At 44.7% G+C, this 27,799-nt stretch overlaps 2 protein-coding genes across 41 annotated transcripts in view; one reads left to right on the top strand and one right to left on the bottom strand.

The window, feature by feature from the left end:
• The window catches only part of TATDN2 (TatD DNase domain containing 2), a 64,833-nt gene extending 42,107 nt beyond the window's left edge, over nt 1–22,726 (top strand). For 13 of the 38 annotated variants that reach the window (XR_007479799.1, XR_007479779.1, XR_007479777.1 and 10 more), the window contains 4 exons: nt 103–244; nt 19,084–19,373; nt 19,454–20,731; nt 20,909–22,726. The gene's annotated coding sequence lies outside the window, so the exon portion shown is untranslated. Of the gene's footprint in view, nt 1–102; nt 245–5,264; nt 5,329–5,489; nt 5,606–16,100; nt 16,173–17,764; nt 17,907–19,083; nt 19,374–19,400; nt 20,732–20,908 lie in introns of all 38 variants that reach the window. The other 25 variants (XR_007479812.1, XR_007479809.1, XR_007479808.1 and 22 more) reach the window with 17 other exon arrangements.
• Nucleotides 19,900–27,799, bottom strand: part of SEC13 (SEC13 homolog, nuclear pore and COPII coat complex component) — a 54,615-nt gene continuing 46,715 nt past the window's right edge. For all 3 annotated transcript variants that reach the window (XM_004274831.4, XM_049716222.1, XM_033437359.2), the window contains one exon: nt 19,900–20,357. In XM_004274831.4, coding sequence (XP_004274879.1) covers nt 20,244–20,357 — 114 coding nt within the window. In that variant the 3' untranslated portion in view covers nt 19,900–20,243. The remainder of the gene's footprint in view (nt 20,358–27,799) is intronic.

The following is a 27,799-nucleotide window of genomic DNA, read 5'->3' as shown; positions in this document are numbered from 1 at the left end:
GGTGGATCAGTTTGATGCTTTCAAGGCTTGCTTTTAAGGTCCAGAGCAGCCTTTACTCTAGACCTGATTGAAGATACACCGTTGACGCGTGATCTTTCTTAGGACTCGACCCAGTGCTCTTTGTATCGTGAGGCTGTTGCACTCTGGTTCTTGGGAACGTGAACTACTCGCCCTCTGTTGAGTTCCAGGAATTGCTTGGCCCACTGCTCTTTGGTCACGAGAGTTTCACCCTTCCCGTAAGCAGGTTAGTACTTGGTCAAAAGTCTAGGAGACCCTCCTGCAGGTCCGAGGAGCTGGCTATCTCTGAGCAGCTCACTCTTCTCTAGTACTCTGCTGTGTAAATGCTACCTTTGCCTGTCTGAACTCTCATCTGTCTTTTTAACTCAGTGAGGCCGCTCTGGATTCGATTTCCCTGCCCTTTCCTGGGACCTGCCTCCAGGAAGAAAGCTGTGGCCATTGTGGTGCTCCCTTCCCACGCCCACTTTTTCCTCTTCCTCCAAACACTGCCTGTTGTCCTACATTGGAAAGCAGTTGTTTCATGGATTTTGTGTTTTTCTAGTTGTTAATGGCTTGAGGGAAACTCTTGGAGCTGTGACTCCTTCCTGTGTGGAAGTGGAAGTCTCCCCCTTTGAATGGTTGGCCCCTACTCCTTGATGATTCAGAGTTTGAGGGGCTACCTTAATGTCATCCAGGGGTTTCTTTTGCTATCCTAGTTGCTTTGCTTTTGTGAGAGGATTGAAAATCAGTGTGGCTGCTACTGCCATCTTGCCCTAACTAGAATTCTCTGTATATCTTTTAAATTACCCTTACATTCCTCTCATTTGGGCTTGGCAACTGCCCTGAAGATGGACACAACATGGCACTGCACTTGGTTGGCCTGTTTTGTTGTAACAAATTGGAGGTATCTCCCTTACCCCAGGAATGGCTAACGTGTTACCACCCTAAGCATAAACTGTTGACAGTGGTAATTTCATTTACTTCCAGATTATTCGATGGGATGGTGTAAGCTATAAACACAGCCTATGGCCAGGAGCCCAAGAAGCTATCACTAACCCACTGTGAGACATGGGACCAGTCCCTTCTCATTAATCATCTGTATATGGCACTGTAAGGAGGACCAGGCCTGCCCTTGGGAGCACGGAGCTTGTTAAGGAAGGCAGATACGTAGAGCTAACTAGAATTCAGTGTAATTTGTGTCCATTCAGAAGCCCGAGCAAAGGTGCTTCCTTGGCCTTTCTTTTCGCATCTGAATAATGGAAGGGAGGGAGCATCAATTTGCCTATTGTTCTGGGAAGATAGATAGGATTTTGTGGAATGCCTTGGGAGGTCTTGTGGGCCAGGCCCTCTCTCCTCACTTGAACCAATGTAGTTGCACTTTTTCCAATTTTATATGTTATGATGTAAGATTTATTTCACAACAGGGATTCTGCTGCTGAAAAATGGACAAAGAACAGGCAGAAGAGGGGTTCACACTTAGCTGTGCACAGAACCTCCTGCAGTGAGCGGCGTGACCTTTCATTGGTGTGTGCGCACATAAAGGCCTGGCGAGAGCTCCACTCCTCAATTACGGCTGAGGAGCCCCAGCAGCAGGTCGCGGATTCCAGCCTTGAGAGTTCTGAGCTGAGACAGATCAGGATGCCAATGGTGGCTTTAGCACCTGGTGGTGGACGGCCCAGGGCAGCTCTTGATCTTCTTGCCAGTTTCCTCATCAGTAAGTCAGGGGTGTGCGCCTACACAGGTTTTCTGTGCTGCTTCACTCAGGCCTCAGTAAATCCCAGCTACTGCTGCGACTGCTGCTTCAGGTCAGTGTCCCAGGGCCTCTGGTGAAAGGTGATCCTTGGTTCAGGGTCGCTTAGGACCAGAACCATGCTCTGCATACTCCGTGCTCTAAACTGTCAGCCCCACGACAGGCCAGCCTTGGGACCCAGACTTCTTAGGCTCCAGGGATGTGATAATAGCCTAGATTGCCGTGGTCTGAGGGGAATTTATTAGGCATTTTTTCTTTTTTTTAATTTACTTTTTATTTCATTTTAAAGTATAGTTGATTTTCAATGTTGTGTTTATTTGAGGTGTAGAGCAATGTGATTCAGTATATATATATACATATAACTGTACTCACTCGGATTCTTTTCCCATATAGGTTATGACGGAGTGTTGAGTAGAATTCCCTGTGCTCTACAATATTTCCTTCTTAATTATCGGTTTTATGAATATTAGTGATTATACGTTAATCCCAGCCTCCTCATTTGTCTCCCCCACCTTTCCAATTTAGTAACCCTAAGCTTGTTTTCTAGGTCTGTGAGTCTCTCTCTGTTTTGTAAATTAGTTCAATTGTATCAAGTTTTGGATTCTACCTATAAATGATATCATATGATATTTGTCCTTCTCCGTCTAAGGTCTCTTAATATGATCACCTCTAGGTCCATCCACATTACTGCAAATGGAATTATTTCATTCTTTTCGAAGGCTGAGTAGTATTCTCGTGTATATACTTAACCACGTCTTCTTCATCCATTCATCGGTCGATGGACATTTTGGTTGCTTGTGAGTCTTGGGTGTTGTAAACAGTGACACAGTGAACGTTGGGGTGAAGCGTCTTTTCCAGTTATGATTTCCTTTGCATGTAACCCCAGTAGTGCGATTTATGGATTGTATAGTAGCTGTATTTGTAGTTAAGGAACCTCTGTACTGTTCTCCACGGTGGCTGTTACCAATGTACTTTCCCATCAGTGGCGCTGGACGGTTCCCTTTTCTGCACACCCTCTCCATTATTTATTGTTTGTAGAGTTTTTGATGACGGTCATTCTGACTCCTGCGAGGTCGTACCTGGTTGTAGTTTTGATCTGCTTTTCTCTAAGTAGTAGTAATTTGGAGCATCTTTTCATAGGCTTTTTTCTTTCTTTCTTTCTTTTTTGTAAACGTGATTAAAATTTAACTCTTAAAATCGGTTTGTTGTTAAGTTTGCCAGTTTTTGAATTCTCATTCCATGACCTACCCCGGACATTTATTAGAGTAGGTGTTATTTTAATACAGCACCGCAGCCCTTGTGAACGTTAAGTGCTCTTAAGCAGTGGTTTGAAAGTTGTAGTTACAGGTAATGGCCACAAGGCGGCAGGATTTCTTCATGTCGCACTCTGGTTACTGGGGTGACCAGAGCCTTAGGGCAAGTTGTATTCCTGCGTTGTCAATTAGAGTGGAATGTGCCAGCACAAACACCCGAGGGCGTGTGTCTCATTACTCCTTCTTCCTTATCCTGTGATCCCCAGATATATCCCAGCCCCCCGCCAGACTGCTATGCCGAGGGGTTGTCCTTTTCACGTGGGGTGACTCTAAGGAAGGAGGCTGGAGGTGGGATCCCCACCATCCGAGGCCATGGAAACCTGGTGACTTTTCAAATGTCTTTCAGCCCGAGGTTCAACCGGGCTGTTGGGTCCTGTAGCCTTGGTTCAGCTTCAAGAGGGGCCACCTGGATCCAAAGATTGTGGTCCCATCTAGGGGTTACCAGGCACTCGAGACCAAGGGGGCTTATAGCTGCCACATCCTCCCCAGCTCCCTCGGCCCCATGACAGTTCAGCCTTGGGACCCAAGTCTGCTTAGGGATGTGACAGCGGTCACGGGGGCCTGGGGGGAACAGCGGACTCATTTTTTAAAATTAAACTTTTATTTTATATTGGAGTATAGTTGATGTTTAACATTGTGTTTGTGTTAGGGGTACAGCAACATTATTCATTTATACATATAATCTATTGTTTTTTGGATTCTTTTCTCATATAGGTTATTACAGTGGGCTGTGTTATAGAGTATTTCCTTGTTGATTATTTATTTTATGTTTATTAGTGTGTAGATGTTCATCCCAACGTCCTAATTGATCTCTTCTTCTCCCCAGCTTTTTTATTTGGTAATCATAATTTTTTCCCTAAATCTTTGAGTCTGTTTCTTTATTTCTTGTATTACTAAGGAAAATTAAAAAACAGAAACAAAAGTAATCCCTATACCTCAGGAAGCAGTGCAAGGGGGTGACATTGGTTGGGAAGGTGTAGAACATGGGGGAGTGGGGGCCTGTACCCACAGCTCTGGGTGAGTCGGAAACGTGTTTGCTATGTGACCTTGGGAAGTCACTTAATTCATTTGAACATCAGTTTTGTCCTGCTTAAGGGTTTTTTTTGTGAAAATGAACTGAAGTTATATCAAATTCATGTAAGAAGTATTTAGAACAGTGCTGGTGCACAGCAAGAATGCTGTAAATGGTGGCTATCAGGATAATTGAATGTCTCCTATGTGCAGGTGTCCTCGTGGGACATACCGTGTTCAATCTTGATAGTGACCTGGGGAGGTGGGTGTTTTACATGGGAGGAGCCTGAGAAGTTCAGTGTCGTGGGCTGGACCAGACAGCTGGTGTTCAGATTCAGGTGTGAGCGTTAAGGCCTCAGCTTTCCACCCCACCATGCTGCCTGGGGCAGGTGAGAGAGCCCGACCAGAGTGGGCGCTTAACCTCTGTTTCTGGAGTGAATGACCTAGGCAAGTGGGAGAGAAGGCTTGTGTGTCCCTTGAGAAAGGAGTAAGGCCTTGTCTTTGTGGGCAAGCATCAGGTGACCAGCGTTCCCCCCAGGGCCTGGCCCCCATCCTCCCCGGAGCCCCGTCTGGCTGCTTCTCCAGCAGGTCGGGAGCTGGTTTCTTGGGCCCTTTGACCATGTTTGAGTCTTGGTGCCTCCGCTGGGTGTTGAGAAGAGGGCGGTGGGCCTGGCTAGTGATGATCAGGGTTGCACCCCTACTAAGCTTTGGAGCTGGGACGTGCCTCAGCTCCAGGCCCGCGTGTGGGTCTCTGCATCAGAGCGAGTGGCTGGCTCATGGAGGCGGACTTCTGCTTCCTCTCTCCCTCCACCCAAGTAGTTCACCTGCTCTCCAATACCTTAGATTCCTCTAGTGGGGATAATGCCTTTCAAAGTGTGATTACCACTTAGAGGCAGATGCTTTCAGAAGAAAGGGCTCGGTGAGCTATGCCACTGCACGGTCAGGTAGTCAGGTGTGTGGTCATGCATTTCTTTTTTTTGGCTTGTGAGATCCTCGAGCTCATGGCAGCCCAGCTCTTGGAACTCTCACACCTCCCTGAGAGAAGCCCCATTATTCAGATGAGAAAACTGCAGGGGAGCAGGGCAGGGACCATCTCCAACAGGGCTGGACTCCAGTCCTCTCTTCTGGGTGGTGGTGATGGCTCTGCTCAGCTTGGTCTTTCTTAATGTGCGGGCCTTTCTCCCCTCGCCCAGCCAGGTTCTGAGAGGGAGCAGAGTGCCCTGGGGGCAGGAGAGCCGGGACCTGGTGCTGCCACAGGTGACCACACACAGATTGGCCTTACGCAGATCACTGAGCGTCCCCCTGCTCACGGCTGCCTCTCACAGGGGCTTGAGGATTAACTGAGGTGATGGGTGTGAAATCCTTTGTAACCTGTCAAGTACCATGCAGGTGACAACTGTTTTTTGTACCCTGGCCAGCCTTTGCCACGTCAGATGTTCGCGGACGAAGAGCGCATCAACCACGTGGGGGATTCCTTACGTGCCCGCAGCGGCTCATCCCACAGGATGCCCAGGTGGTGACTCCTAAGGGCTTGGTGAGTTGTCTGTGTAGACGTTCTAGCGTTTCAGAGGAGGAGCTCACTTCTGGCTGGGCTCGGGCTGGGAGGGTAGGAAGGGCTCCGTGATCCAGGCGGCGGAAGTGGAGCAGGGCTTTGAAGGGAGGGCACTGCTGCAGGCAGAGGGGCAGGAGCGGAGGGGAACAGCAGGCGTGGGTGCGGACTGTGTCCCCAGTGAGAAGGCTGGGTGCTCGGAGGAGGGTGGCAATGGGGCGGGTTGTAAGAAAAGGCCTAGAAGGAGGTGCGGGGTTGGGATAAGCAGTTTGGAAGCTGGGGGCCCAAGGAGTTTGGGCCTGATCTGGAAGAGGGAGGCCACTGAAGGCTTTCGAGCAGAGGAGTGACAGGACACGACCTTAAAGACCTGGGAGGCTGCACCGTTATTTCACGGGGAGAAAACCTGAATGCCACAGGGACCACACTTTCCCCAAAGCCACGCAGCCCTCAGTGGCAGTGCCCGGACGCCTAGCCAGGCTCCTGAGCACGACGGGATGGGGCAGGGGAGCCAGCAGAACGCTGGTCATCCGATGACCGCCTGACTGAGATGGTCGTCAGGGGGCACTGGACCCTTGTGGAGACTCTAGGGACAGTGGGTGCCTGGGAGGGGCTGGACTGAGCCCCTCAGTAGAATGTGGGGACTGAGTACGTCCTGCTGGAAAACTTCTCAGCACCAGTGCACTGGGGCGGGGGCCGGAATCCTCCCGCAGTCCCAGCAGAGTGTAAGTGTGTCACCTGGAGGCCTTCGCCCTTGCGGGCCACCTGAGCTGATGCCTCTTGGCCTTGGGGCTCAGAAGGGCTGAAGGTGGAGCAGGTGGGGAGATGCTAGAGAAGGCCTGCAGCTTTTTCAGAGCGTGGCCCGCCCTGCCCCCCCGGCCCCAAAAACCCCAAACGGACTATGGTGACCAGGCCCCACTGAGATGTGAGGCCTCCTTCAGTCCCGGCCCTGGAGACAGGAACTGCCAGTGTTGATCTTAGATAACACCCCGCAGGCAAACACCCACGCGGGCTGCTGCGTTCCCTTCCGGAGCAGAAAGGTGGCCTGCGGGCTGGAAAGCACCCGAAGCACATCCCGCAGAGCGGAGGCTGGTTGGGGGAGGAAGGAAGGATGCCGGAGCCACTGAGGGAGGGGGAGGCGGCACCCAGAAAGTACCTCGCTGCCCACCCCCGGCTGTGGACGGGGTGCAGGCTGGGGAGGGGACGCACGCAGACCTGAGCCCAGAGGCCTTTGAGGAGGACTGTGTGGCTCGGGGTGGGGAGGACTGACTTGCCTCAGCACGTGTTTCCCCTCCTTTGAATGTGGATAATGCCAAGGCCAGTCTGTCCGTCTGTCTCCTTCTCTGAACCTTCCTCTGGATTGCTTGCTGGTTGGTGGTTTCCTTCCCACAGCAGGGCCTTGAGGGCCCGGCCTCATCCACAGATAAGGGCGCATCATCACCGAATTAACTGCTGTATGTCAGTGGTGTCTGAGAACAAATTGTGTACACAGTCCACTGTCATTCTGTTTGTGCTGTTAAGTAGCTGGCTGAGCAGGGAGTTTTCTCATGAATTTGGCCAAACCTTGGTCTGAATGAGGCAGATTCTGGGGTAATAGAAACGGGTTTCATTTTTTGAGATAGATAGGGCTCTTTGGTGGGGCTTATTTTTTTCTCCTTGTTCTGGCTTCCATAACCTGTAGAACAGCATCGATCACTAGAAGTATCATGCCAGTCATGCCATTAACAATTCCTTAGGAGTCCCATTAAAAAACGAAAAAGAAACAGATAAAATCCATTTTAATAATATACTGTAATATATTCAAAATACTATCAATTTGACATGTAATCAGTGTAATAAATGATTTAGATATTTGGCACTGGTTTTCTTTTTACTAAATTTTCAAAGTCCATTGTGTATTATATTTTCACAGCACGTTTCAGTTCAGACCAGCCACATTTCCAGTGCTCAGCAGCTCTTGTGGCTCACGGCTATTGCACTGGACGAGCTCTAGATCATCATGGGTGTCCCTCTTACAACTTCCACATCCTTAGCCCAGTGCTGTCTCATCCCTCCTGCTCCAAACACAACCTCTCCCACTGGGGCTTCCCTGTTCTCCTGCCATCGTGGGGCTGGAGCCTCCAGTATTGGTCTCCTATCTTCAGTCTTTCTCTCCACCAGCTTTTGCCCTCAGCGTTAAAATATGCCCAGGTCTCTCTCATCCTGGAAAGGTCTATTGATGCCTTCTTGCCCTCATGCTACCGTGTCCAGGCAGAAGTTCCTGTCCCTGTATCCTGTCCCTTATGGGTACTGGCCCCTCCACGCTCTGTAGCTTGACTCGCTGCACCGCCCGCCAACCACTGTGCTGAAACTGTTCTCAGAACTACAGGTAGCGCAGTCTAGGGATGGCTAAGAGCCCTAGGCTCTCAGGATGAGGCCTGTAGGGTGATCTAATCTCACTGCTGGGTGCAGGTTTGTGCTGGGCTGCAGTGGATGCATAGGGGAAGTGGTAAGAAAGCAGTCTTTTTTATGTCTCGTCTTTGGATTCTGATCCAGTAAGTCTGCAGTGGGGCGTGAGAATCTGTATGTCTCAGATACTGAACAAGTATCTCAGGCACTTCCTTTCTGATTATAAAATAATGTTTCCAGTAGAAAATTTGGCCATATGTAAGATAAACTCTTTCTCCATGTATATTTGAACTTCTTATTCTGGAAAATTTCAACCTTAAAATGAAAGCAGAGAGAGTAATACAATGAGTCTCCACAAGCATTCATCATCACTTTCAACATTTATTAGCATCTTGCTTCGTGTATTTATCCCACATACTATTTTTCCTCTGGGGGGAATATTCTAAAAGCAAATCTCAGCAATCATGTAACTGCAGCCTTAAAATGTTCCGTGTGTAACTTCAACTGATAAAACACACTCTCTTACCCTACAACAACCCCCTTACCTCAACCTGATTCTTTTTCTATTGTTCCTTTCTACATTTATTACCATTTTTTCCTTCAGCAATTATTTTATCACCTTGATATCCAGTTTGTAAAGGAAAGGCAAGAAAAATACATCATTTTTTTCTACTTACTAATGTTCAAAATAAGGACAGTCTCTAGATCCATCCAGGTCTCTACAAATGACCCAATTTCATTCCTTTTTCTGGCTGAGTAATATTCCATTGTATATATGCACCACATCTTCTTTATCCATTCATTTGTCGATGGGTATTTAGGTTGCTTCCATGTCCTGGCTATTGTAAATAGTGCTGCAATGAACATTGGGGTGCGTGTGTCATTTTGAATTACGGTTTTCTCTGGTTATATACCCAGGAGTGGGATTGCTGGGTCATATGATAATTCTATTTTAGGTTTTCTAAGAACCCTCCATACTGTTCTCCAGAGTGGCTGTATCAATTTACATCCCCACCAACAGTGCAAGAGGGTTCCCTTTTGTCCACACCCTGTCCAGCATTTGTTGTTTGTAGATTCTGATAATGCCCATTCTAACTGGTGTGAGGTGATAACCTCATTGTAGTTTTGATTTGCATTTCTCTAATAATTAGTGATGTTGAGCACCTTTTCATGTACTTCTTGGCCATCTGTATGTCTTCTATGGAGAAATGTCTATTTAGGTTTGCCATTTTTTGATTGGGTTTTGATTGCGGAGCACAGGCTCCGGACGCGCAGGCTCAGCGGCCATGGGTCATGGGCCCAGCTGCTCCGCGGCATGTGGGATCTTCCTGGACTGGGGCACGGACCCGTGTCCCCTGCATCAGTAGGCGGACTCTCAACCACTGCGCCACCAGGGAAGCCCTGTTTATTTTTTTAATATTGAGCTGCATGAGCTGTTTATATATTTTGGAGGTTAATCCTTTGTCTGTTGGTTCGTTTGCAAATATTTTCTCCCATTCTAAGGGTTGTCTTTTGGTCCTGTTTGTAGTTTTGTTTGCTTTGCAAAAGCTTTGAAGTTTCATTAGGTCCCATTTGTTTATTTTTGTTTTTATTTCCATTACTCTAGGAGGTGGATCAAAAAAGATCTTGCTGTGATTTATGTCCAAGAGTGTTCTTTGTATGTTTTCCTCTAAGAGTTTTATGGTGTCCCGTCTTACAGTTAGTTCTGTAATCCATTTTGAGTTTATTTTTGTGTATGGTGTTAGGGAGTGTTCTGATTTCATCCTTTTTTTTTTTTTTTTGTGGTACGCGGGCCTCTCACTGCTGTGGCCTCTCCCGTTGCGGAGCACAGGCTCCGGACACGCAGGCTCAGTGGCCATGGCTCACAGGCCCAGCCGCTCCGCGGCATGTGGGATCCTCCTGGACCAGGGCATGAACCTGTGTCCCCTGCATCGGCAGGCGGACTCCCAACCACTGCGCCACCAGGGAGGCCCTGATTTCATTCTTTTACATGTAGCAGTTTTCCCAAACCAGTTATTGAAGAGACTGTCTTTTCTCCATTGTATATCTTTGCTTCGTTTATCATAGATTAGTTGACCATAGCTGCATGGGTGTATCTCTGGGCTTTCTATCCTTTTCCATTGATCTATATTTTTGTCTTTGTGCCAGTACCATATTTTCTTGATTACTGTAGCTTTGTAGTATAGTCTGAAGTCAGGGAGTCTGATGCCTCCAGCTCCGTTTTCTTCCCTTAAGACTGCTTTGGCTATTCAGGGTCTTTTGTGTCTCCATACACATTTTAAGATTTTTTGTTCTAGTTCTGTACAAAAATGCCACTGGTAATTTGAAAAGGATTGCATTGAATCTGTAGATTGCTTTGGGTAGTATAGTAATTTTCACAGTATTGATTCTTCCAATCCAAGAACATGGTATATCTGTCCATCTGTTTGTGTCATCTTTGATTTCTTTCATCAGCATCTTACAGTTTTCTGAGTACAGGTCTTTTACCTCCTTAGGTAGGTTTATTCCTAGGTATTTTATTCTTTTTGTTGCACTGGTGAATGGGATTGTTTCCTTAATTTCTCTTTCTGGTCTTGCATTGCTAGTGTCTAGGAATGAGAGAGATTTCTGTGCATTACTTTTGTATCCTGCAACTTTACCAAATTCATTGATGAGCACTAGTAGTTTTCTGGTGGCATCTTTAAGATTATGTATAGTATCATGTCATCTGCAGACAGTCACAGTTTTACCTCTTTTCCAATATGTATTTATTTCTTTTTCTTCCCTGATTGCCGTGGCTAGGGCTTCCAAAATTATGCTGACTGATAGTGGTGAGAGTGGACATCCTTGTCTTGTTCCTGATCTTAGAGGAGATGCTTTCTGTTTTTCACCATTGAGAATGATGTTTGCTGTGGGTTTGTCGTAGATGGGCTTGATTATGTTGAGGTAGGTTCCCTCTATGCCCACTTTCTGGAGAGTTTTTATCATAAATGGGTGTTGAGTTTTTCAACAGCTTTTTCTGCATCTATTGAGATGATCATATGTTTTTCTTCTTCAATTTGTTAATATGGCGTATCACGTTGATTGATTTGCATATATTGAAGAATCCTTTCATCCCTGGCATAAACCCCACTTGATCATGGCGTATGATCCGCTTAATGTGTTGTTGGATTATGTTTGCTAGTATTTTGTTGAGAATTTTTGCATCTATATTCATCAGTGATATTGGTCTGTAATTTTCTTTTTTTGTAGTATTTTTGTCTGGTTTTGGTATCAGGCTGATGGTGGCCTCATAGAATGAGTTTGGGAGGGTTCCTTCCTCTGCAATTTTTTGGAAGAGTTTGAGAAGGATGGGTGTTAGCTCTTCTCTAAATGTTTTATAGAATTCACCTGTGAAGCCATCTGGTCCTGGACTTTTTTTGTTGGAACATTTTTAATCACAGTTTCAGTTTCCTTACTTGTGACTGGTCTGTTCATCTTTTCTGTATCTTCCTGGTTCAGTCTTGGAAGGTTATACCTTCCTTAGAATTTGTCCACTTCTTCCACGTTGTCCATTTTATTCACTTAGAGTTGCTCGTAGTAGTCTCTTATGATGCTTTGTATTTCTGTGGTGTCTGTTGTAACTTCTCCTTTTTCATTTCTAATTTTATTGATTTGAGTCCTCTCCCTCTTTTTCCTGATGAGTCTGGCTAAAGGTGTATCAATTTTGTTTATCTTCTCAAAGAACCAGCTTTCAGTTTTATTGATCTTTGCTAATGTTTTCTTTGTTTCTATGTCATTTATTTCTGCTCTGGTCTTTATGATTTCTTTCCTTCTACTGACTTTGGGTTTTGTTTGTTCTTCTTTCTCTGGTTCCTTTAGTTGTAGGGTTAGATTGTTTATTTGAGATTTTTCTTGTTTCTTGAGGTCAGCTTGTATTGCTATAAACTTCCCTCTGCGAATTGCTTTTGCTGCATCCCATAGGTTTTGGATCGTCGTGTTTTCATTGTCATTTGTCTGTAGGTATATTTTGATTTCCTCTTTGATTTCTTCAGTGATCTCTTGGTTATTTAGTAACGTATTGTTTAGCCTCCATGTATTTGTGTTTTTTTACGTTTTTTTCCCCCTGTAATTGAGTTCTAATCTCATAGTGTTGAGGTCGGAAAAGATGCTTGATATGATTTCAGTTTTCTTAAATTTACCAAGGCTTGATGTGTGACCCAAGATGTATCCTGGAGAACGTTCCATGTGCACTTGAGAAGAAATGTAATCTGCTCTTTTTGAATGGAATGTCCTATGAATATCAGTGAAATCTGTCTGATCTGTTGTGTCATTTAAAGCTTGTATTTCCTTATTAATTTTCTGTCTGGATCATCTGTCCATCGGTGTAAGTGAGGTGTTAAAGTCCCACACTATTATTGTGTTAGTGTCAATCTCCTCTTGTATAGCTGTTAGCAGTTGCCTTATGTATTGAAGTGTTCCTATGTTGGGTGCATATATATTTATAATTATTATATCTTCTTCTTGGATTGATCCCTTGATCATGATGTACTGTCCTTCCTTGTCTCTAGTAAGATTCTTTATTTTGAAGTCTCTTTTATCTGATATGAGTATTACGACTCCAGCTTTCTTTTGATTTCCACTTGCATGGAATATCTTTTTCCATCCCCTCACTGTCAGTCTGTACGTGTCCCTAGGTGTGAAGTGGGTCTCTTGTAGGCAGCATATATGGGAATTCTTTTTGTAACCATTCAGTGAGCCTGTGTCTTTTGGTTGGAGCATTTAACCATTCACATTTAAGGTAATTATCGATATGTATGTTTCCATGACCAATTTCTTAATTGTTGTTGGTTTGTTTTTGTAGGTCCTTTTCTTCTCTTGTGTTTCCCACTTAGAGAAATTCCTTTAGCATTTGCTGTAGAGCTGGTTCGGTGGTGCTGAATTATCTTAGCTTTTGCTGGTCTGTAAAGCTTTTGATTTCTCTGTCGAATCTGAATGAGATACTTGCTGGGTAGAGTAATGTTGGTTGTAGGTTGTTCCCTTTCATCACTTTAATTATATGGTGCCACTCCCTTCTGGCTTGTAGAGTTTCTGCTGAGAAATCAGCTGTTAACCTTATGGGAGTTCCCTTGTATGTTACTTGTCATTTTTCCCTTGCTGCTTTGAATAATTTTTCTTTGTCTTTAAGTTTTGTCAATTTGATTACTCTGTGTCTCGGCATGTTTCTCCTTGGGTTTGTCCTGCCTGGGACTCTCTGCACTTCCTGGACTTGGATGGCTATTTCCTTTCCCGTGTTAGGGAAGTTTTTGACTATAATCTCTTCAAGTATTTTCTCGGGTCCTTTCTCTCTTCTCCTTCTGGAAGCCCTACAATGCGAATGTTGTTGTGTTTAATGTTGTCCCAGAGGTCTCTTAGGCTGTCTTCATTTGTTTTCATTCTTTTTTCTTTATTCTGTTCCACAGCAGTGAATTCCACCATTCCGTCCTCCAGGTCACTTATCCATTCTTCTGCCTCAGTTATTCTGCTATTGAGTCCTTCTAGTGTATTTTCCATTTCAGTTATTTTATTGTTCATCTCTGTTTGTTCCTTAATTCTTCTAGGTCTTTGCTAAACAATTCTTGCATCTTTTCGATCTTTGCCTCCATTCTTTTTTCGAGGTCCTGGATAATCTTCACTATCGTTCTGCAGTCTTTTTCTGGAAGGTTGGCTGTCTCCACTTCATTTAGTTGTTTTTGTGGGGTTTTATCTTGTTCTTTCATCTGGTACAAAGTCCTTTGCCTTTTCATGTTGTCTATCTTTCTGTGAATGTGGTTTTCCTTCCACAGGCTACAGAACTGTGGTTCTTCTTGTTTCTGCTGTCCACCCTCTGGTGGATGAGTCTATCTAAGAGGCTTGTGCAAGCTTCCTGATGGGAGGGAATGGTGGTGGGTAGAGCTGGGTGTTGGTCTGGTGGGCAGAGCTCAGTAAAAGTTTAATCCGTTTGTCTGCTGATGGGTGGGGCTGGGTTCCCTCCCTGTTGGTTGTTTGGCCTCAGGCGACCCAGCACTGGAGCCTATCCAGCTCTTTGGTGGGGCTAATGGCAGACTCTGGGAGGGCTCAAGCCAAGGAGCACTTCCCAGAACTTTTGCTGCTAGTGTCCTTGTCCCCATGGTGAGCCACAGCCACCCCCTGCCTCTGCAGGAGACCCTCCAACACTAGGCAGTAGGTCTGGTTCAGTCTCCTGTGGGGTCACTGCTCCTTCCCCTGCGTACTGATGCACACACTACTTTGTGTGTGCCCTCCAAGAGGGGAGTCTCTGTTTCCCCCAGTCCTGGCAAAGTCCTGCAATCAAATCCCGCTAGCCTTCAGCGTCTGGTTCTCTAGGAATTCCTCCTCCCATTGCCGGACCCCCAGGTCGGGAAACCTGACGTGGGGCTCAGAACCTTCACTCCAGTGGGTGGACTTCTTGGTGTAAGTGTTCTCCAGTTTGTGAGTCACCCACCCAGCAGTTACGGGATTTGATTGTAGTGTGATTGTGCCCCTCATCCTGTCCCATTGCGGCTCCTCCTTTGTCTTTGGATGTGGGGTATCTTCTTTGGTGAGTTTCAGTGTCTACCTGTCCATGATCGTTCAGCAGTTAGTTGTGATTCCGGTGCTCTCACGACAGGGAGTGAGCTCACGTCCTTCTACTCCACCATCTTGAACCAATCTCATGGATTTTTTTCTTAAAATATAAGTGTTCCAATCCATTACAGTTATTTTCTTTTTGATGCTTCCATATTTGATGAGTTTATTCCTGTGTGCTTTTGACACAACCCTATCGTTTTTAATAGTTTGTTTTCTTTCTGTTTGTTTTCTTTCTGTCTCATTAAGAAATCCTGGCCTCATCTTTTGTGTGTCCTTCCTGCTTCTGACCTTAATTTGCCATTTCTTTAAGAAGTTTTGGTTTCTTTTAGTGGGAAATAGTTTTTTGTTTTTTTTTTACATCTTTATTGGAGTATAATTGCTTTACAATGGTGTGTTAGTTTCTGCTTTATAACATAGTGAATCAGTTACACATATACATATGTTCCCATCTCTCTTCCCTCTTGCGATTCCCTCCCACCTTCCCTATCCCACCCCTCCAGGTGGTCACAAAGCACCAAGCTGATCTCCCTGTGCTATGCGGCTGCTTCCCACTAGCTATCGATTTTACATTTGGTATTGTATAAATGTCCATGTCACTCTTCCACTTTGTCCCAGTTTACCCTTCCCCCTCCCCGGGAAATAGTTTTTAAAGACCACAGTCTGGATGGTAACTACTAGTATTGCTTCTAGGCCTTTTCAGTGCATAGATGATAAAAACATAGTTTTTAGAAGGAGAAAAATAGGACATGAGTTAATACTGTTATTTCCAAGTAAAGCTTAAGGTCACAGTGCTGTCACTTCTTGGGTTTTATATTTAAATTCCTTTCTTTATCTGAAAAATCTTGATTTCTAATTACATTAACAAAATTACCTCTGTCTTGCTGTATCTTACCGTATCAACATAATACTTTCAAAATAAGACTACGACAATTACTACAAACCATAAAACTACCAAATGCAGTCTTAGGAATATACAGTCAAATGAGTTAAATATTTTCTCTGTGTGGTTATGCCATGGGCTTGATATATACCTAACATTCCATCCAGTTGTTTTTTCAGTTTTTAGGGATTTTTTCCCCTTTACTTGTTAATTATTAAACATTACGTGGTTCCCAAGTCAATGCTATAAGACAAGGTACCTGCAGAGACTATTATCTTCCATTCCTGTCCCCTTCATTCTGTTCCTCCTTTCCTCTATAGGTAAGTATTTTTATTGTGATTTTTTTCTTTCACCCATGAGTAATTTAGATGTATTGCTTAAATTTCCAAATATTTGAGGATTTTCCAAGTATTCTATTATTGGTTTCTAGGTTACTTCCATTATAGTGTGAGAATATGTTGTAGATAATTTTAATTCTGTTAGATTTGTTAAAGTTTGTTTTAGGGTCCAGAAATTAGTGTGTCTCGATGAGTGTTCCAGATGTACTTGAATGCGTTTAAGTGTTGCTGGGTAGAATGTTCTATGAGTGCCTGTTAGGTCAAATTGATTGCTAGGTTTGTTTATGTATTCTGTAACTTTACTGTTTTTTAGGGTCCTATTTTTTCTGCTACTGAAAGAGGAGTGTTGAGATCTCCAGCTGGAATTGTAACTGGCTTCAGTTCTGTGAGTTTTTGTTTCACATATTTTGAAGCTCTATTTTAAGTGCATACATCTTTAGGATTGTTGCCTTCTTGATGAATTGACCCTTTTATTATTATGCCCCTTTTTATCCCTTATAAGTATTTCTTGTTCTAAAGTCTACTTTATCTGAAATTTTTTGTTCTAGAACCAGTTTTTTTTTATATAAATTTATTTATTTTATTTATTATTTTTGGCGGCGTTGGGTCTTCATTGCTCCGAGCGGGCTTTGTCTAGTTGTGGCGAGCGGAGGCTACTCTTTGTTGCGGCGCACGGGCTTCTCATTGCAGTGGTTTCTCTCATTGCGGAGCACGGGCTCTGGGCATGCGGGCTTCAGTAGTTGTGGCTTATGGGCTCTAGAGCTCAGGATAAGTTGTGGCGCACAGGCTCTGCTGTTCCACGGCCTGTGGGATCTCCGTGGACCAGGTCTTGAATGTGTGTCCCCTGCACTGGCAGGCAGATTGTTAAGCACTGCTTCACCAGGGAAGTCTGATTTGTATAATTTCTAATGAGAAGTTGGCTGTCATTCTTATATTTGTTCCTGTGTATGTAATATGTCTTTTTTTTTTCTGGCTGCTTATATAATTTTTAAGAAAGTTCAGTATTATTATCGTATGTGTATTTTCTTCTGCTTGGGGTTCTTTAATTTCCTAGAATCTGTAGGGTTATAGTTCAAATCCAGCTGAGAAATTTTGGCTGTTTCTCTAAACATTGTTTTCTGTCTCCTTTGGAATCCAACTGACACATATTTTAGACTACTTAATACTGGAGTCTCTGTGTTTGTTTTGTTTTGTCTTGTGTGCTTTTCTCCCTGTGCTTCAGTTTGCATAGTTTCTATTGCTGTCTTCACATGTACTGATGTTTCCTGTCAGTGTCTAATGTGCTTTTACTCCCATCCAGGGTATTTTTCACTCCAGATATTGAATTGTTCATTTCTAGAGACTCCATTTGCAACTTTCTTATATCTCCCATTTTTCTTATGTTCATTATCCTTTACATTCGTTTTTTTTTCTTCTTTTTTTTTCTTGCGGTACTCGGGCCTCTCACTGCTGTGGCCTCTCCCGTTGCGGAGCACAGGCTCCGGATGCGCAGGCTCAGCGGCCATGGCTCACAGGCCCAGCTGCTCCGCGGCATGTGGCATCTTCCCGGACCGGGGCACGAACCCGTGTCCCCTGCATCGGCAGGCGGACTCCCAACCACTGCGCCACCGGTGAAGCCCTCCGTTACATTCTTGAACATATTTATAATAGCTGTCTTTAAGGTAGTCATCTGCTAATTCCGTGGTCTCTCTCCTGAGTCTGTGGCTATTCACTTTTTTCCTCTCCTGGTTATGGGTCATTTGCTTGCTTCTTTGCCTGCCCAGTAATTTTGGATTAGGTGATGGATGTTGTAAATTTTATGCTGTCACATGCTGAATTTTCTTGTTGTTCCTTTAAAGAGTGTTGGGCTTTGATCTGGCAGAAAGTGAAATTATTGGTGGATCAGTTTGATGCTTTCAAGGCTTGCTTTTAAGGTCCAGAGCAGCCTTTACTCTAGACCTGATTGAAGATACACCGTTGACGCGTGATCTTTCTTAGGACTCGACCCAGTGCTCTTTGTATCGTGAGGCTGTTGCACTCTGGTTTTTGGGAACGTGAACTACTCGCCCTCTGTTGAGTTCCAGGAATTGCTTGGCCCACTGCTCTTTGGTCACGAGAGTTTCACCCTTCCCGTAAGCAGGTTAGTACTTGGTCAAAAGTCTAGGAGACCCTCCTGCAGATCCGAGGAGCTGGCCATCTCTGAGCAGCTCGCTCTTCTCTAGTACTCTGCTGTGTAAATGCTACCTTTGCCTGTCTGAACTCTCATCTGTCTTTTTAACTCAGTGAGGCCGCTCTGGATTCGATTTCCCTGCCCTTTCCTGGGACCTGCCTCCAGGAAGAAAGCTGTGGCCATTGTGGTGCTCCCTTCCCACGCCCACTTTTTCCTCTTCCTCCAAACACTGCCTGTTGTCCTACATTGGAAAGCAGTTGTTTCATGGATTTTGTGTTTTTCTAGTTGTTAATGGCTTGAGGGAAACTCTTGGAGCTGTGACTCCTTCCTGTGTGGAAGTGGAAGTCTCCCCCTTTGAATGGTTGGCCCCTACTCCTTGATGATTCAGAGTTTGAGGGGCTACCTTAATGTCATCCAGGGGTTTCTTTTGCTATCCTAGTTGCTTTGCTTTTGTGAGAGGATTGAAAATCAGTGTGGCTGCTACTGCCATCTTGCCCTAACTAGAATTCTCTGTATATCTTTTAAATTACCCTTACATTCCTCTCATTTGGGCTTGGCAACTGCCCTGAAGATGGACACAACATGGCACTGCACTTGGTTGGCCTGTTTTGTTGTAACAAATTGGAGGTATCTCCCTTACCCCAGGAATGGCTAACGTGTTACCACCCTAAGCATAAACTGTTGACAGTGGTAATTTCATTTACTTCCAGATTATTCGATGGGATGGTGTAAGCTATAAACACAGCCTATGGCCAGGAGCCCAAGAAGCTATCACTAACCCACTGTGAGACATGGGACCAGTCCCTTCTCATTAATCATCTGTATATGGCACTGTAAGGAGGACCAGGCCTGCCCTTGGGAGCACGGAGCTTGTTAAGGAAGGCAGATACGTAGAGCTAACTAGAATTCAGTGTAATTTGTGTCCATTCAGAAGCCCGAGCAAAGGTGCTTCCTTGGCCTTTCTTTTCGCATCTGAATAATGGAAGGGAGGGAGCATCAATTTGCCTATTGTTCTGGGAAGATAGATAGGATTTTGTGGAATGCCTTGGGAGGTCTTGTGGGCCAGGCCCTCTCTCCTCACTTGAACCAATGTAGTTGCACTTTTTCCAATTTTATATGTTATGATGTAAGATTTATTTCACAACAGGGATTCTGCTGCTGAAAAATGGACAAAGAACAGGCAGAAGAGGGGTTCACACTTAGCTGTGCACAGAACCTCCTGCAGTGAGCGGCGTGACCTTTCATTGGTGTGTGCGCACATAAAGGCCTGGCGAGAGCTCCACTCCTCAATTACGGCTGAGGAGCCCCAGCAGCAGGTCGCGGATTCCAGCCTTGAGAGTTCTGAGCTGAGACAGATCAGGATGCCAATGGTGGCTTTAGCACCTGGTGGTGGACGGCCCAGGGCAGCTCTTGACCTTCTTGCCAGTTTCCTCACCAGTAAGTTGGGGGTTTGTTCCTACACAGGTTTGCTGTGCTGCTTCACGTGTGAAAGCTCCAAGTTGATGCCATTCATACAGGTCTCAGCTACTGCCATGACCTGCTGTTTCAGTTCTGGGTCCCAGGGCCTCCCCTTGGATGTGATCCTTGTTTCAGTGTCGGTGAGCTGCTCCTTCCACTGACTGGGCAGAAAACCAGGTGAATTGTGCCTGCTTTCCTCTTCAGTCTTGTAAACTCTTGGGATATGGTTGATACTCCCCTGTATGTGCAGGGCAGACTTTATTAGCCTCAGGATAAGTAGCAGAGCTGGGGGCTGCGGTCCCATCCCTGAAGGCCAAGTGTAGCTTTGTATGGTGCCTTCAGCATAGACTGAGTCACAAGGACTTACAGAGTGACAGATCAGCTCTGTGGGCAGGACTCAGCTAGGCCCATAGGTACCTGGGTCTTGGTAATGCTGTTCTAGGACACTAACCAGCAAGAGGTAAAACGAGCTTTGTAAGGAGGGGTTAGAAGAATGCAGGAAGAATTATAAGCAATACAAGTTTATTTAATTACTTTGGAAACAATTCCCCACCCCCCCAAATGATGTCTGAACCTAAAAGGTACATAAAAATGACCAACAATATCTTAAAATGATAGAGCTGACGCTTGTTTTTCCCTCAGAACAAGTGTGTGTTCAGGTGGACAGTAAATTACAAACCATATCAAATCATGTTAAGGCAGATGATAATCTGGGTGCATTTCTTAACGACTCCCAGGAAAGTGATCTTGTGGGAGCTGGGTGTTCTTCCTCCCAGCTGTGTGGTCAGTTGGCCCACGAAGGGGCAGTCCTGGAGGCAGCAGGGTAGAGAGCAGGCTGTGCCTGTCTTGTCACTGCTCGTTCTGCTGACCCTCTGTGACTGAAGTGGACACAGAACCCTGGCCCTTGTTGACATCACTGATGCACACCCACTGCCCGTCAACCGACTCCTTCCACAGGGTCACCTGCAAGCCAGCACACACATCGTTACAGGTATGTATCCCTGCCCTTACCTCCCTGGGTTCTCTAAAGAGGGCAAAGATCTCCAGCAAGAACTACAGCTCACAGTCTTGTGGGTAAAGAGAGCACTTACTTTGGTTCCCCCCACTGAAATCCCACCAAAATGGAAGTAAAGGAAAAAGTATCCACACAGAGTAAGAAAGGAGGAGTATGGAGAGTGATGTCATAAAGATGGTGACACAACTTGTTCACAGCTTCTTTCCCTCAAAAGAAGAACTAACAGCTATTCATAGAGACACAGCACTGAACAAATCCTACAACACAGCAGTGAGGCTGAAGTGTCCTGCACTATGGACACTGAGACCGACTCTGTTTGAAGGTAAGAAGGGGCCACATGTTGATCCCAGCATCCCTTCCAGGGGCTGGCACAGTACCACGGGGAGCGGCCTCCCCTGAGGCTCTGGCCCCTCCAGTGACATTCAGCACCTGTTCCCCCCTCCCACTGCATTGTGCTCATCACTTTGCAGGTGCTGATACTCTGGTTTTGCTCCACCAGGATCGCAGCTGAATCTGTGAGGCCCAGCTGCTGAGAATCGGATTGTGACCAGAGGGCTTCCAACAACCAGCACTCAGATCTCCACAGCCTGAGTCCCTACCTGCAGGGCCCAAGTGAGTCTGTTCTGACAGGGAAGCTGGGGCACAGGTAGGCTACAGTCCAGACCACAAACAAAGCATTAGTAACCTTAAAACTGCTTCCCTGGAAAGCACACCAGTCCACAGCTGCACTTGCTATTGAATACAGCCTTTGGACTGCCCAACCAGTGAAGCCACATAGCTGGTCAACAACCCTGCTTAAGGTAACACGGGAATAGAAAGCACTGCCAGTGGCATTCACTGTCTGCATAGCAAATCTGGTGGCCTCACCTGATGAGGAATTCAGTGCACACTCTTGACTCTTCAGCTCCCCCTCAAAATAAGCCAGGCATTCTCTGATCCCATTCTGCTGGGTACTGCCAGGGCAAGGAAGGTAATTCCAGCCTCACCTACTGCTGAGTCAAGTAGCCATCCTGACTGTCTAGCAAGCCTGACCAGAGAATCCAGGCAGCTGTGAAGCCGATGCTCCAGCCTCACGGGTGCAGGGAAAGAAACCAGCTGTCCTACTACCTGATCTCAGCCAGTGGCATATTCAGAGTGGAAAAAAGTGCCTCAAGCCAAAACAGAACTTAATAGCAGGTCCTTTCACCCATAGGAGAGAAAGCCAGAAACCCAAATTGAGCTGACTAGTGAAGAACTGTATCTGCACACTTCCAGAGGTACAATGAATTCTTCGAAAAAGAATTCAAAACAGGGCCCACTGTCAAGAAGCCCACTTCCAATCTCTTGCATGCCTATAAACTAACAATGAAAAATCAGAGAAATTAAGCAAAGACTCCCATTTACCACTCAAACAAAAAGAATAAAATACCCAGGAATAAACCTACCTAAGGAGGCAACAGACCTGTATGCAGAAAACTATAAAAGACACTGATGAAAGAAATTAAAGATGATGATACAAACAGATGGAGAGAGATACCATGTTCTTGGATTGGAAGAATCAACATTGTAAAAATGACTATACTACACAATCTACAGATTCAATGCAATCCCTATGAAACTACCAATGGCATTTTTCACAGAACTAGAACAAAAAACTTTACAATTTGTATGGAAACACAAAACACTCTGAATAGCCAAAGCAATCTTAAGAAAAACAGCTGGAGGAATCAGGCTCCCCAACTTCAAAGTATACTACAAAGCTACAGTAAGCAAGAGAGTATGGTACTGGTACAAAAACAGAAATATAGATCAACTGTACAGGATAGAAAGCCCAGAGATAAACCCACGCACCTATGGTCAGCTAATGTATGACAAAGGAGGCAAAGGATGTACAATGGGGAAAAGACAGTCTCTTCAATAAGTGGGCTGGGAAAACTGGACAGCTATATGTAAAAGAAGGAAATTAGAACACTTCCTAACACCATACACAAAAAGAAACTCAAAATGGATTAAAGACCTAAATGTAAGGCCAAACACTATCAAACTCTTAGAGGAAAACAAGGCAGAACACTCTATGACATAAATCACAGCAAGATCCTTTCTGACCCACCTCCTAGAGTAATGGAAATAAAAACAAACAATGGGACCTAATGAAACTTAAGACTTTGCACAGCAAATCAAACCATAAACAAGACGAAAAGACAACCCTCAGAATGGGAGAAAATATTTGCAAATGAAACAGACAAAAGATTAATCTCCAAAATATACATGCAGCTCAAGATCAAGAAAACAACCTAATCCAAATATGGGTGGAAAAGCTAAATACACATTTTCCCAAAGAAGACACAGAATGCCAAAAAACAAAAGATGCTCAACATCACTAATCATTAGAGACATCAAACTCCAACGAGCTATCACCTCACACCTGTCAGAATGGCCAGCATCAAAAAGTCTGCAAACAATAAATGCTGGAGAGGCCAAGGAGAAAAGGGAACCCTCCTACACCACTGGGGGGAATGTAAATTTGGAGAGCCACTATGGAGAACACTACAGAGGTTCCTTAAACCACCACAAACAGAGCTACCATATGATCCAGCAAGCCCACTGCTGGGCACACGTCTGCAGATAACCATACTTGGAAAGCCAACACTTGCACATTCACTGACTACAGCAAGACCTACAACACTCAAGGTTCGGAAGCAACCACAACCTCCATCCACAGGCGGATGGAGAGAGAACATGTGGTACATATATACAATGGAATGAACACTCAGGCATAAAAAAGAAAGAAAGAATGCCATTGGCAGCAAGGTGGAGGGACCTAGAGATCATACTAAGTGAAGCAAGTCAGAGAAGAACAGGTATGATTTCACGAAGAGGTGGAATCTAAAAATTGATAGGCGTGAACTAATGTACAAAACAGAAACAGACTCACAGATGTAGAAAAGAAACCTAGGGTTACCAAGGGGGAAAGTATGGGGGGAGGGACAAATGCCATGGTTGGGATTAACCTGTACACACTAATATTTATAAAATGGATAATCAACAAGGACCTTCTGTGGAGCACAAGGAACTCTACTCAACAATCTGTCACAACCAGTAGGGGAACAGAATTCGAGAGAGAACAGATAAATGTATCTGCATAACTGAAACACGTCACTGTACACCGGAAACAAAAACAACACTGTAAATGTACAACACTCCAAACTAAAATCAGAAGTAAAAAGAAAATACAATAAAAAGAGAAAAATGCCTCCTCTATTCCGTGTTGGCTTGGGAACCTGGGCTACTGTCACACCCCTGGAGCCTGGGCAGCCAGCAACACAAGGCTGGAGTGTTCTGGGCCTGAGGGAGCTGGGGAGGATGTATCAGCAAATGAGCCCCCCTTGGACCTGGAGTGTCTGGTCCCCTGGGGCAATCTCACCACAATCTCCAGATCCAGGCAGACACCCCCCCCCCACCCCCCCGCAGCTAAAGCCAACCTAGTGCACCCAGAGGATGGTGGACTCTGGCCGGGAAGAGCTCTGAATAGTCTCCTAGCCTCCACGTCTGCTGGTGGTGGCCTTCCCACCTTCAGCTGCCTTCATTAGGGTCACCCCACCCATGTAGGACAGCACCCTCAGCACTGGGGTTTTGCAGGGGTTAGGACCTGTCTGGGAGGGGGGAAATGAAGTAATGAGATACAAGCCCTTGGGTGTTTGTGCTGACACATTCCACTAACTCATAACCCAGGAACACCACTTCCCCTTAGGCTGTACATGCAGGTGTAACCAGAGCTGGGCATGAAAAAATCCTGCCGCCTTTTGGCCGTTTCCAGTAACAACAACTTTAAAGCAGGTGCTCAGGGGAACTTCATATTCTCAAAGCCTGTGAGCCTGTAAAGACCCCTGCCGTCACGAAATGCCCAGGAGCAGGTAATAGGAAAGGAATTCAAAACAGGGCCCAGTTTTAGGAGGCCAATTTCCAGAGGTACATTTTACTCATAGTGTTAAAAAGAGAGGCACATGAAAAGATGCTGAACATTCCTAATATTAGAGAACTGGAAATCAAAACTGCAAGGAGGCATCACTTCACACCACTCAAAATGCCATGAACAAAAAGTCTACAAACAACAAATGTAGCAGAGGGCATGGAGGAAAGGGAGCTCTCCTATGTTTTTGGTGGGACTGCGATCTGGTAATAACTACTATGGAGAAAAGAATGGAGGTTCCTCAAACAGTAAACACACAGCTACCATATAATTCGGCAGTCCCACTCCTTGCCACATACGTAGATAAAAGTATAACTGGAAAAAGTACATGCACCCCTATGTTCATAGCAGCACTATTTAGAATAGGCAAAACATGGAAACAACCTAAAAGTCCACTGACAGAAGAATGGGTAAAGAATATGTGCTACATATATACAATGGAATTATTATTATAAAAACAATATAATGTCACTTCTACCAACATGGGTGGACGTAGATATTATATCAAGTGATGTAAGTCATGATGAGAAAGACAAATACCATATGATATCACTTACATGTGAAACAAAATATGACAAATTATCTATGAAATAGACTCCAAGACTTAGAGAACAGACTTCTGGTTGCCAAGCTGGATGGGGGGTGTGGGAGGGATCTATTGGGAGTCTGGGATTAGGAAATGCGAAGTATTATATACAGAATGCACAAACAACAAGGTCCTACTGTATAGTACATGGCAATATATTCAATATCATGTGATAAACCATAATGGAAAGGAATACGAAGAAGAATATATATATATGTGTAAAGGAATCACTTTGCTGTAAAGCAGAAATTAATACAACATTGTAAATAAACCATACTTCAATAAAACAAACTAAAAAAAATTAAAAATAGAACTGCCATATGATCCAGCAATTCCACTTCTGGGTATAAATCCAAAGGAAATGAAACACTAACTTGAGGATATAGGGAGGGGGAAGGGTGAGCTGTGACAGGGCAAGAGAGAGGCATGGACATATATACACTAACAAACATAAGGTAGATAGCTAGTGGGAAGCAGCCGCATGGCACAGGGATATCGGGCTCGGTGCTTTGTGACCGCCTGGAGGGGTGGGATAGGGAGGGTGGGAGGGAGGGAGAGGCAAGAGGGAAGAGATATGGAAACATGTATATGTATAACTGATTCACTTTGTTATAAAGCAGAAACTAAAATTGTAAAGCAATTATACCCTAATAAAGATGTTAAAAACAAACAAAAAAACCCCAAAAAACAAAAAAACCCACTAACTTGAAAAGACATTTGACCCCCCAAGTTCATAACAGCAGTATTTACTTAGCAATACATGGAAACAACCTAACTGACCATCAACAGAGGGGTGAATAATTAAGTTGTATTTATATATAAATATACACACACACACACATAAAATGGAGTATTATTAAGCCATAGAAAACAAAGAATATTTGATATTTGCGACAACATATAGGGACCTTGAGGGCATTATGCTCAGTGAAAAGAGTAAGACAGTGAAAGACAACTGTACTATCTCACTTGGATGTGTAATCTAAAACCAAAAAACCAAACAGAAAAAGGTATCAGATTCATGATTATCAGAGGCAGTGTGTGGGGGAGGGGGAATAGGAGGAAGGTGGTCAAAACTCGATTTGCCTGACAAACTTCCAGCTGCATGATAAATAAGTACTGGTATGTAATGTACAGCATGACGACTACCGCTAACACATGTATAACATATATGAAAACTGTTGAGAGTAGATCCTAAGAGGTAACATCACAAGGAAAGTAATTTTTTCCTCTATTATATCTATATGAGATGATGGATGCTAACTAAATTTATAGCGGTAATCATTTAACAGTACATGCAAGTCAAAACCATTATGCTGTACACTGTTAACTTATACAGTGATGTATATCAATTATATCACTAAAACTGGAAGAAAAGATTAAACAAAAAGCATATGAATAACAGTAACTGAGGGGCAATGCTGTGAATAATGATGTAACATGAAATATTGGCAATAATAATAATGTAAACATGGATGCCGTTTAACCAAATTGACAGAGCTCCAGTGAGAGGTTATGGGGTGTTAGAGTGGTTCTCAAAACGTGGTCCCAGACCAGAGTGTGTGGAGCATCTGGGAACTTGTTAAAAATGCAAATTTTGGGGTCCCAGCCCAGATCCACTGGTTCAGAAGCTCTAGGGGTGGGGTGGGTAATCTGTTTTAACAAGTTTAGCAATGCTAAAATTTGAGAACCATGGTAGAGGAAGACAACAGATTAATAGGTATGTTATTTATACACTGAAGTAAACGGCAGAAGCAGCAGCTACAAGTTGAAAAGGTTTGCCTCCATACAGGGAAAATTAGACTGCATTAAAAAAAAAAATCATAGGGACTTCCCTGGTGGCGCAGTGGTTGGGAATCTGCCTGCCAGTGCAGGGGACACGGGTTCGAGCCCTGGCCCGGGAGGATCCCACATGCTGCAAAGCACCTAAGACCGTGCGCCACAACTACTGAGCCTGTGCTCTACAGCCCGGGAGCCACAACTACTGAGCCCACATGCACGCCTAAAGCCCATGCTCCGCAACGAGAAGCCACCGCAATAAGAAGTCCACGCACCGCAACGAAGACTAGCCCCCGCTCGCCGCAACGAAGACCAAAGGCAGCCAAAAAACAAACAAAAAACCAAAAACTACCTAAAGCTATGTACATTAACTTGATAAAAAAAATGATTCTAAGAACTGCTCCCTTAGGGATAGACTATTCACTAAGCATGCACTGTGTAGAATGCTCTGAAGTGAAATCATACTAAGTCCTTCAGCGAAGGAATGCTATAAAGACAGCAACAGCGCTGAGCTCTTTTTGGGAGACAGGCTTATGAGGAAGAGTAAGAAGCATAGAGGACAGCAGACCCCAAAACGTGGAACATACAACCAGGTACTTGCCCATTGATTTGTAAACACTACTAAGGGCAGTCAGGGTACAGTGGCCTGTCCTGGGTGCCACCAGACCTGGGTACTAGTCCTGATATTGGCACTCACTAGAAATAGGGTTGGATTAGCTATCCTTTGAGGGTCATTCCAGCTCAAATTCTATGGCTTTTAGATAGGGCCTGATGGATCTTTCTGGGACCACTGAACCCAAAAGGGACCCTAGGCTGGGTAAAAGCTGTCTGCAGAGGGTCTTGAAGAGATATGCACACCCATGTGCACTGCAGCATTATTCACAATAGCCAAAAGGTGGAAGCGCCCCAGTGTCCATCAACAGAGAATGGATAAATAACATGTGGCACAATGGAATATTATTCAGCTTTCAAAAGGAAGAAACTATGACATACGCTACAACATAGGTGATCTACAACACAGATGAAGACACTACGCTAAGTGCAAATCAAAACTACAATGAGGTAGGTGTGAGGTA

The sequence above is a fragment of the Orcinus orca genome, chromosome 10 (assembly GCF_937001465.1).
Source record: "Orcinus orca chromosome 10, mOrcOrc1.1, whole genome shotgun sequence".
Classification (NCBI taxonomy): Eukaryota; Metazoa; Chordata; class Mammalia; order Artiodactyla; family Delphinidae; genus Orcinus; species Orcinus orca.
Note: the sequence above shows the minus strand (reverse complement) of the source record. Positions and strands in the feature narration are given on the sequence as shown.